At 44.0% G+C, this 11,775-nt stretch overlaps 1 protein-coding gene across 1 annotated transcript; it reads right to left on the reverse strand.

The window, feature by feature from the left end:
- Positions 1-10,201: 10,201 nt before the first annotated feature.
- Positions 10,202-11,458, reverse strand: LOC106751640 (AF4/FMR2 family member 4-like). The gene has a single exon (XM_014632604.1). It carries the CDS (start codon positions 11,456-11,458, stop codon positions 10,202-10,204), a length of 1,257 nt encoding a protein of 418 aa, XP_014488090.1.
- Between the last annotated feature and the right edge of the window lie 317 nt (positions 11,459-11,775).

Genomic DNA, 11,775 nt, shown 5'->3' on the forward strand with positions numbered 1-11,775 from the left:
GCGCGGGAAGGCGGACGAAAGCGCTGAAACGGCGCGACGAAAACCGGGGAACAAACGGGGCATTCTAGAAGACAGACACTTTTCACGTTTCACACATTCAGCCACGGGGCTCCTTTGTTTTAGGTAATGTAGTGCGTTCGTCGCCGCAGGTTCAGCGTGCACCGACGGTGTGTGGCGGGGAAAAAGGGGTGAGAAAAGGGGGAGGGAGCGTCGTTCCGCGCGAAATTCCGCGTTTTCTCGAGTCTTATTCGCCGAAGAACCGGCGTTCGAACGCGCGATTATTAAGCAGTTAACCCAGCTAGAGACGCTTCTCCGTCAACGGGCGGCGTGATTAATCATCGGGATTATTAAACGGAATAGAGGAAGGGTCGACATCCTTATTAACGTGTTAAGGAGGACAGATTATCCACGCGCCGAGCGGATCTTCGTACGGGCTGTTAACGGATGTAAAAATGGGTGTAAGAAAAGGGAGGGGGGGGGGGCCTGACATTAGGCCTGCCGAGCCATTTGATAGAATCATTCGAATTACGCAAACACGCGAGAGCGCAAAGGCGAGGAACGTCGCGCAGATTTTACGGCTAATACAATCACGCTGATTATTCCAATTTCGCGCGCGCGCGCGGCACCTGTCGTAATCCTGAAAATTTGCGGCTAATGGGATTTTAATGGCCGCGACCGTATAAGACAATCCTCACGTGAGTTTACGCGCGAGGCAATCCGAACATAATTACCGACGACGAAAAAGCTGGCTTTATTTAACGTTACCGTTAATGCGTCGCTCAGAATGGAAGGAGAAGAGGCTCGATTTGTCGCTCTTCCCCTCTCTCTTTCTTTTCCGCGTCGCAGTCCCTCCCGATCGATACGAATTCGAACGAATCCATGTGCACGCGTGTGCGTATGTGTACTCAACTGTACGGTGTATAAACAAAATCATGCCTCATCAATCAGAGTAGTAGACCTTTTAGAATCTGAGAACTTTCCTCCTCAACATTTTGTTTCATAAATGCAATCCATGACGATTCGACCTCCTGCCTTTGGAGGATCTGGATCGAGCGAGGCCCAAATTTCGGGCCTCACCCAGCTCGTATTTGGAAAGGAAAAATCGTCAGGAACACGAATCAGCCATAAAAAAACTGGTGTCGCCATTCAAGAAAATTTACTTGGTTTTCATTGGGCTCAAATGGACCTTAACTTTAAATTAAATAGGCTTTTTGAAACCCAACATCTTCTTCCCACATTCTTTTTCTAAAATGTATCCCTCACAAATTATTTGACCGTTTCCGTACTTTTGAAGGACCCTGTATATGTACGTACGTACGTATATGTGCGTGTGTGCGAACACGTGCATTCGTACCAGTATTAATTAATTTTGATAATTTGATATAATATAATAGGTATGTCACTTTTGGAGCCTAATTGCTAGAATCATCGATCTTCAAACATGAAAAAAAAAAATAGTTACTTGCAAGGAAATATGTAACAGTTTCCAAACAAAACTATCATATATTTCGGCAGAGAAGCTTTCCTATGGCTTGCATTCACGTTCATAAACTTATTATGAACACGAAGTACGATATTAAATTTATCATTAATCTAACCGCTTCGATGCATTCAATCGCATTTGATACAGGCTTACGCTCGATGTAGTTCGTGGGCAGACTGAAGAGCCGAAGGTCTCGTCGGGGTGAGCGTATTTTTCAAACGACTGTCGGCCACTTTTCAGTCACTTTTCAGTGATTGTGCTTTCGAGATTATACATCCGATTAGAGGCGACATAACACTGCGATCAATCCATTAGCTCACACATTTCTTCCACACGTCCTACCGTTTCAAATCACCTAACATCGTCTGACACGACTGGACGTTGTTAGCTTAACACGTCGTAATTCAAGGCGTTTAATCGCGTTAATTATGGGGGTGTTAAAGCCGCAAGCTCCGGCGTTTTCGGCGGATCCCCGATCCGCTAAGATAGACGCGCCGTTCTTCTCGCGGGTGTTAATCGCGGCATCCGCGGTTCTCCGGCGATCTCTTCGCCTTCCACCTCCTTCTGCGAGAAGAGAAGGGGGGGGGGGGCCCTCGCTTTCGAAATAGCACACGTGCGCCCGCGGAAAAGTCACGTTCGATCGCGGTGAAACCGGGCAAAGTTCAGTCGCGATAGCGCATCGGCGCTGCGGGCCGGCCGCGCGATGAGCTTTTACGCTTTCGCGCGATTTAAAGAGATACATCCATTGTGAATTATGCCTCGCTTCCCCGTACGATGACGAGCGTCTCGCATCCAGTATTTACGGCCATTGTCTTCCTCGTTGCTCCGGGGCTCCGTGGGCATCGTGATCGTTATTGAGGCGCGTGGGTTGTCCTCTTCATCCTCATCCACCTCCTTCACCTCCCCCGACTCCTCGTCCTTTTCCGCCCGGTCACCAGGGCACGCGATATTTCAGGCTCGCATTCCGCGTATCCGCGACGGCAAAATCGCGCGCATTCGACTGGTATTCGAGTACCAATCCAGCGTGGAAGAACGTAGATTTCGCGACACTGTAGTCTTGAATAAGAGAGCGGGAGATGCGGTTTTTACTTAACACGTCGTAATTGAACGCGTTCATTTGACGCGACTGAACGTTTTACGACGTGAGCTAAGTCGGCGAGAAAATATATGAAAGTAGCTTCAGTCAAATATGTCATTTTAAGACGTTTGTGCAGACAAAAGTAACTTGGATTCGCAGGCCTTTTAAGTCCCGACTTATCGCTGTCATCCCGGTATTCCGCCAGCGTCAAATCGGTATCGGCGTCGCAAATGTCGATACTGTCCGGTAAAAATTGGCACTGAGCCGATACCCCGTCGGTAGTTATTTCCTATTTGAGATGCGTTGCGTTGCGTTGCACGCATTCGCGTTACGACCCGCCGAATCTTTTCTTCACATCGCGGATCTTCCCGATCTTCCCTTGTATCTTTCATTCTGCTTCCTCCTTCGGGAGCATAAATCCGGAAATTATCCATTTAAAGGTCGCCGTGCACGAGAGGTGGGCGAAGCATCTCGAATGTATCGATGTATAAAATGTATAAAATGTATCGGACCTCTTGCATCGATGTCACCAATATCGATGCTTGAGTGGGATAAAAATGTCGGATTAAAAGCAAAGGTTTAAAAAGAAAGGGAAAGTTACCTTTGAAAAGTAACGCCGCTAGCGAGACGACGTTGCAAAAGTAACTCGTAACGGTAATGGCGTTACAAGCAACAGCCCGACCCTAATTAAAATTGTCTGTGCTGTGTACGTTGTGTGAGTGTAATTATGTAAATGGCATGTATTTATAACAATGTTTAAGTAATTACGGCAACGGGAACGAATTATCTTTTTTTGAATCGGTAACGAGTCACTTTTGAAAAGTCACTTTACCAATCTCGCTTATACACGTCTTCTTATTATCTGTGCATTTCTATTAAATCAATCGATGCATAAATATAGCGTTAACAAAAGAAATAAGAAAGGAAAAAAGATTAATAATATTTCCGTATTTGTAATATTCGTATAGATTTATCTCAACGTCGCGTTTCAAGTTAACATCTATTTAGATAGTGAATTATTTAGATAATGAAATAAACATGTGGAAATGTAATTTTGCTTGATGAATAATAAATTTATTAAGGGGGGCCCCTTTGACGCACTATTAAAATTGATTAAATGTGACGTTTAATGAATAAATTTTTTCAACAGCGTCATAATGCGATTTATATGCTGGTAGAAATCTAAACTTTTGGTCGGAAGAATCACGATTGTCGAGGGTATGAACGAGAAGGAAATGGAAGGGCAAGAAAAAGCCGTATCGGGCTTGAATCGGGGCTTGCGAAGACGTTGACGAGAAGGCAAACAGCGAAATCAAGAACGCTGAATGCGACGAAGGGACGAATTCTCCCGCGATAGCGTGCTATCTTTGGCTTCTTCATTTCTTCCAATCGATGGACAAGATCCGCCGTGTATAACTTTCCTTCTTCTTCAACGTGATTTCAATCACTGTCACAGCATTATCCTCAATCGGTGTTTGCCGGTATCTAGATAAAATTATCTAAATAATCATCTAAACGAATAAATAGATCATTTTTACTTGGATTTATTTGGATGGGAGAAATACCAAATATATTCATCTTCATCTTAGAGTAAAAAAACATGTTGTCTCATCTAAAAATGGCCTGAAATGATGTTATCATCCATATTCTGAATTCACTTTTCCATTTCGACTCGATTCGATTTCGATGTCGAATTTTTATTATAAATTCTTATAGAGTCTCTCACGAAAACAATATCATCTGAAAAATTCCCTAGATAAGTAGAGCTACTCATCATATCTTTCATCTGGATAAATCAAGAGCAGAATCATCACCTGAGCGAATTTTTCGGATTTTCACCTCATCTTCCAGATGAATCTGAAGTGATCTAAAGCAAACCCCGTCCTCAATACATAGTTCAGTGGAGAATCGTGAATGTGTGTTGGGACAGGCGGAGCGACTGCGCGCAATTTCATTCTCACGGTAATCAAGGCCCCCCCCCCCCCCCCCNCCCCCCCCCCCTCCCCCGTGCCGATGACTTTTTATCGAGCGTTCGTAATCTTTAGTGGAAACAAAACCATTCCTCGCCTCGAGATTTATCGGCGCAACGGAGGTAACGGAGCCGGCGCTCGTGCCGCGCGCACGTAGAGATAACTTTCTCCGGCCGGTGATAAGCCGGTGAGGTATAAATCTGAATTGTTTTTATAATTCCCGCGGCGGAGATGAGGTGTCGAGATAACGGAGATTCTAAACGAAGTCTGTAATTTGCCGGACCGCCGGCGATGACCGCGCACGTTAGCGAGTCGCGTATCGTGATTTAAACCAATCGACGCCTGATGGAAAGCATCGAGGGGAAAAAAGCACGTCCTCGTTATGGCACGTATTATTGGCCGATCGTTGCGTCAGGATAGCCGAAGACTCCGTGATAACACGGAAAGCTAATAGTGCGAGGAAGTTCGGACACTCTGTATATATATAATTTATATATATATTTATATAATATATACATATATCATTTATATATGAGCCATTTATTTTAAAAGTGGCCTAAGACTGTTGTAACGTGTACAACTTGAAGTTAGCTGTCATAAACAACATTTTGCAGTTGAGTATATTCAGAGTATACGATAATTTTTGACACATAAATTTTCGCAGTTATTTCAATAATTAAAAACGTTACTTCGAAAGTAGCCTAAGTCCAATCCATTATTGATAATGTCCGAAAGTGCGTCGTAGAAATGTCATTAAAGAAAAATAATTTACTGTTTGTCCCTCAAGTTTATTATAATGTTATCAAAAAGTGCCGGAAAGGTAATAACTTTATTCTAAATGAAGTGAAACAAGAGGATTTCATATCAACAAGATTTTTGAAGGACGTAGCTTTTAAAAGGGTGAAGAATTCTAACGGAGAAACAATAAATTGGTTAAAAATATGCTGAATGCGTTTTTTGAGAAATGAACCATATAAAATTTTCTATAAGATGTCAATGGATGAGAATGCAGAGTTTAAAGTCTTGGATTTATTACCACGTCGGAGTAGACCAAGGAAATTTGAAAATATTGTATTGACACCGCTTTATAAAAATATAAGACGAATTACAACAGCGAAATACAAGGACATAATAGATTTACTACGATATATATCACCATGACTTCTTCAAATCCTTCTCACATACACAAAATGTAGATGAGCAGTAAATTGTTATGTAATTTATATAGTTAGAAGATTTCCTGAATTGCATAAATTGTGTTTTTGAAGTATTGTAAAGAAATATAAAATAAATTGAATATTGTATTTTCAATTTGAAGCATTTTAAATTATGTCGAATGGACTTGGGCTCTTTCAAATTTTATAACAAATCTAGTTGTTAATTTTGAAAGTGGCTAACTCCATTTGTGGTAAGAGAACACGTATTATTCACTTAATAATTGCTATTATTTTAGTAGCAATTGTAAATTTGACTCTCTTAGATACACTTAAGCAGTGTGACACATTGGTATCCTATACGTATATTTTTAATTTTATTGAAACGCAAACTCTTAAATATCTCAATTTAAATATAAATGGACTTAGGTCACTTTCAAAATAAACGGCTCATGTATACATATATAATTTATATATATGTTTATATACTTTATATATATAATTCTATGTGGCCAATAGGACGTAAGCTTGGCAGTAGGAAGTTGGTATTTCGCCGGCGAGGTTTGAAAATGCCGCTAAATGAACAATTTCGGAAGTAACGAAGAAGTTGGCCTGAAACTGACGAAAAAACGATCATTCGAACCGTCAGATCGATTTCAATCAATATGTTAAATTACAACGCGCTGAGTCAACACGGCCGATCGCGCGCAAATGACGCGAAACGGCTGGACGCGTGTGAGAAACGTGGAAGAAGAGCTTCCAGCTGAGGGATTCGCGATCGTTCCAATTTCCGACAGCGAAATTTTCAGCTCTCCGCGTTCACGCACGCTCCGTATTGGAATCACGGTGTTTCGCGGTAACGTTCTATTAAAATAACAATCAGCCCGACCGGTAACATGCGGATGCATTGACCGGCCGTTTCATTAAGTTCCTCGCATCACGATGACGTTGCTCTGAAAGCGGACGTTCGTTGAATGAGCCTCGTTTTAGTAAAGCGGTCGCATCGAAAGAGAACGCGCGCGAGCGAAAGAAAGAGAGAGAGAGAGAGAGAGAGTACCTGTCCGATGCGTCTGTCCGCGGGGAAGCTTCTCCAGTTGCCATGTTACCCTGTTCGCCGTACTCTCCTGTCACGCACGAGGGGCCAGCGAGGAAGGAAGGAGATACGATTCGGCGCCGTCGCTTTTTCACACCGCGAACAGCGACGCGCGCCGAGACAGAAGGACTGTCAGCGATATCGAGTTTACCTGCGAACGCGCGTATCGCAAGCTTTCGGAAGTATCGCTGGAATATATCGGACGGGCCCAAGTATTATAATAGCATTGTGCCTCGCGACGCGGCTCGTCAGAAAACTTCCGCTTCTTCCTCCTCCGTCCTCCACCGGTTACCTGCCCGTTGTCTCCTCTCTCTCTTTCTTTTTCTCTTTCTCTCTCTCCCTCTGTCGTTCCTTCGTCCCGATTCAATGCGGGCGAATCGGGTTCATTCGCCCAGCAGACTGCATATAAATCGAAACATCGTCGAGCAACTCCGGCAGCGACATCCCGCCTGCATCCAGACGGAAGTTGTGTTACCGCGGGCTGTTAGCAGCTTTCTCTGTTTAGCAAAGCTTCATTATTAACGGGACTTCGAAAGCTACGGTTTTATACTGTAAAGAAAAACGCTTGGTTGTAGTTGACAAATGCATTCGGTTGTTTCGGTACAATGTTCGTTAATTAGTGCCGAGTGATGGTTAACATTTGGTGATGATTAGTAATTGAAATGAGTAATTCAGAATTTTTCATTGAGTTGAATTGAAATTATTGAGTAAATAATGCCACATAATTTAGTAATAATTACCAAATAGTTTGACACTTTCGCCCCAAGTATTTGGCAACTATTGCCGGTGAATCTTGACAATAACATCACAGGTGGTCGAAAAAGCTCTTCTGGTTCGGTCGGCGTCCCGGTATAATTTTGTCTGAAATTCTTACGGTGAAAAGGACGTTTTCAGAATTCTTGAAGTATTTCGGAATCGTGGAAATTTAAGTTTAGCGTCGTCAAAATATCTTGTACAGGGTGTCCCGTTTTAATAGAAACAGTGGAATATCTTGAAAGCAAAGCGTGAACTCAAAATTGATGAAAAAATGGCTCGGACAAAAGTTACCGAGTTTGGAGTGGGACGTAAGTTGGCGACTTTAACTTCGTCGTGTAATCGGTAATTGAAGACCAAGGTCTCCTCCAAACTCCGCAACTTTTGTCTGAACTATTTTTTTTTTTCGCCAATTGTTTCGTTTGCAAGATGTTTCACTGTTTCCGTTAAAATGAAACACCCTGTATATTAGATGTATGCATTAATTCGGTGCCTTTAGCCTCCTCCATTTCTATGTATAAGAAGTATATCAAATCCGAATATCTTTCGCTCAGTTGTGATTTTAAAGAGCTGTCATCTGTGTTTGCAAAATACCGAATTGTGAAAAACAGGTCTTGCGATTTCGGCCGAGTTTCTCGATTTTCAGGAGCAACGTCGCTCCTCGAAGGAAACAATGTCAGCGTATTCGGCATTCACGTCGCATATTTTTTTACAGGAAAGCCACGGTAATAATCTTGGCTTCTCGTGCGGTGTGCGCGAGACACTGTTCCATTGACCGTATCACAAATTCATGGATTTCCAAAGTACAAGAGTAAACTTGGTATACCAAGTAGATGAGGTACCGGCACTTTAGGGAATAAGCTAGCTGCTCCAATGTCTCAATTGCGAATTACAGAACTCTAAAGTAGGAGAGTAAACTCAGTATAACGCCATTACCTTACCTGCCGATCCGGCTGTAAGCCTAGAATTTGCTCTCAGAACTTGGGGTAATTTGCTAACGTATTATCGCAACGACGCGGATTATTTTGTTAATAATGCGATCCACGACGCGACACGCGAAATGCAATATCACGATTCGATTTTCGCGTATCTTTCGAATATGAATGAAACATTTCGGAGAAACATTAATATACACGTATATACAGTGTTTGCCGGTAAATCTAGATCAAATTATCTAAATAATCTAGATAAATTTCTAAGATAATCCGGATAAAGTTAATGAAATTTGTAAGATAATCTAAATAAAATTATGTAAATAATCATCCAGGTAAACAAATAGATCGTCTTTAGTTTTAGACGGAACTCTAGACGGAAGAAATACAAAATATATTCATCTTCATCTTAGATAAAGAAATGGACATATTATCTCATCTAAAAATTATCTGAAATGAATCGATCAAATGAATGAAATAATATGGACATATGCGTTAAGTCCGTATCAGACTAGGGATTGGAGATTAGATTTCAACGTATCAACAAATTTCGGTTTTGTCTCCTTGGTCTGTTCTTTTCAGCCGCATTGCTGAACTGATGCAACTAAAAAGAACAGATCATTTGCTTCAATTGATCAACCCATTTTAAGCCTGTATCAAACTGTCGACTGTGAATGAGCAGTCAATGATTATTGGCCTTTCTTGTTAGACCCTTAAATTTAAAGCGATTATATTGACGAAAACTTAACCGTTGTGCAATTTTGCGGTCTGCGTAATTTTGATTATCAATTTTTATAAAGTTCCTCATGAAAGCAATACCATCTAGAAAATTATCTAGATAAGTAGCGCTACTCATTTAATCTTTCATTTAGATAAATCAAAAGCAAAATCATCTTCACCTCAGATGAATTTTTCGGATTTTCGTCTCATCCTCATCTAGATGAATCTGAAGTCGTCTAAGGCAAACACTGCGCGTGAATTTATCATCGATCACATATGGGTGTGGCATTTATTTTCAACGTAAATGTCGTGCATTATGTCATTGCATGCATATTTGAACAACAGTAAAAACATTGTCAAAAGCAATATATAATTGGCGCGTCTCCCACTTGTAAAATTTGTTCATGTATTAATCACATATATAACATCCGATATGTCAAAGTCAGTAATAAATAATCGGTGAAAATATCATCCGTTCCGTATGTCGTCGTGACATATCGTGCGGTATTAGTAAATATATATTTTAAATAAATAATTTACAAAACAAATTAAGTCTAACTTATACACAGTTGCGCGTTGTTGACGAGAGAAATGTCGTGTGGAAGTTTATTATCGTACAAATGGTGTTTCAAGTCTCATTTTCAAGTGCCATTTCGTCAATTTATTGCAATTATCACGGAATACGGGCGAGATACGTCAAATTGCCATTGTTTAACGTAAACCTCACACATGCGAAGTTAGATCGAAAACCAATGCGTTAAATATACGCACCACGTTTAGAAATATATATATATATATATATATATATATATATATAACCTGTCGTACGTAATCAGGGTAAATCCTCCCCATTGTAGTCCCTGTTATTACAGTTCCGTGTATTATATAATGATATTGCATATAATAAATATATTGATATATAAGGGAAAATATATATATATATATATATGCCGGAAAAACACAACGTCATTATCTCATCAATGTTATCGTATCTACTTGCGACTTGCAAGCACTGACTTTAACTCGCGTCCGCCGCCGCGGATGCCGCGGCATCCGCGCTCACTTTCGCCTCGCCATCGCCGTCCGTCGACGCGGAGGATTTCGCGCTCGCCGCGGCTTCGCTCTTTGCGCCCTTCTTGCTTCCGGACTTCGCCTTCGCGCTGGCCTTTGCCGAGCTCTTTGCGGATTTGCCGGAGGAATCCGCGGACGCCTTGGCGTTGGCCGACGCGTCCGACGAATCTTTGCCGTCGCTCGCTGAGTTCGCCGACGCGCTCGCGTCTGCCGTCGCGTTCGATTTCTCTTTCCCGGCTTTCTTAGACTCTTCGTCGTCCGAATTGCCGTCCTCCGCTGAATCGTCCGATTCTTTCTCTTTCTTTTGCGATTTCGCTGACGATTTTGCGGCCGCCGACGCGTCGGCGTTCCCCTCGTCGCCTTTAGATTCCGCCGCGGCCTCGGCGTTCGCCGACGACTCGGATCGCCCGTTTCCGTTGTCGTCGTCGCCATCGTCGTCGTCGCTACCGGATTTCTTATTACCGTCCGACGTTGCCGCTGCCACCGCGCTTGCGGCCGTTGCCGCGACGGAGCTTCCCTTCTCTTTGCCTTTGCCGACAGCAGCGGAAGCCGCGCTTGCGGCCGTTGCCGCGACGGAGCTTCCCTTTTCTTTACCTTTGCCGACAGCAGCGGAAGCCGCGCTTGCGGCCGTTGCCGCGACGGAGCTTCCCTTTTCTTTACCTTTGCCGACAGCAGCGGAAGCCGCGGCTGCGGCCGTTGCCGCGACGGAGCCTCCCTTTTCTTTACCTTTGCCGACAGCCGTGGAAACCGCGTCTGCAGACGCTTCCGCGGCGGAGCTTTCCTTTTCTTGAACTTTTCCTTTACCCTTAGCAACAGCGGCGGAAGCCGCTTTTGCGGACGCTTTCGCGACGGAGCTTCCCTTTTCTTTACCTTTGTCGACCGCCGTGGAAACCGCATCTGCAGACGCTTCCGCGACGGAGCTTTCGTTTTCTTGAACTTTTCCTTTACCCTTAGCAACTGCGGCGGAAGCCGCCTTTGCGGACGCTTTCGCGCCGGAGCTCCCCTTTTCTTTACCTTTGCCGACCGCCGTGGAAACCGCGTCCGCGGACGTTTTCGCTACGGAGTTTCCCATCCCTTTACCTTTTCCTTTACCCTTAGCAACTGCGGCAGAAGCCGCCTTCGCAGTCGCCGCCACGACGGTGCTCCCTTTTCGTTTACCCTTGGAAACAGCAGTGGCAGCCGCGTTCGCTACCGCGCTACTCATCGCAGTCCCCGAACTTTTTGAACCCGAGCCGTCATTCCCCGTATCCTCGCCACCCCCGTCACTACCGTCTCCCGTACCGTCCTCTTCCCCGCTGCCGCCTCCCGCACCTTCTCCGTCGTCGACCCCGGTACCGTCGTCTTTTCCACCGCCACCTCCCGTACCGTCGCCTTCCCCGCCGCCGCTTCCTCCTCCACCGCCGTCTCCTCCATTGCCGCTTCCGGTAGCGCAGTCTTTTCCACCTCCAGTGCCGCCTGCCGTACCGTCGCCTTCCCCATCGCCCGTTCCACTGCCTCCTCCACCGCCGCCTCCCGTACCGT

Source organism: Dinoponera quadriceps, unplaced genomic scaffold, assembly GCF_001313825.1.
Source record: "Dinoponera quadriceps isolate SergipeBrazil2010 unplaced genomic scaffold, ASM131382v1 scaffold115, whole genome shotgun sequence".
NCBI classification, from domain to species: Eukaryota; Metazoa; Arthropoda; class Insecta; order Hymenoptera; family Formicidae; genus Dinoponera; species Dinoponera quadriceps.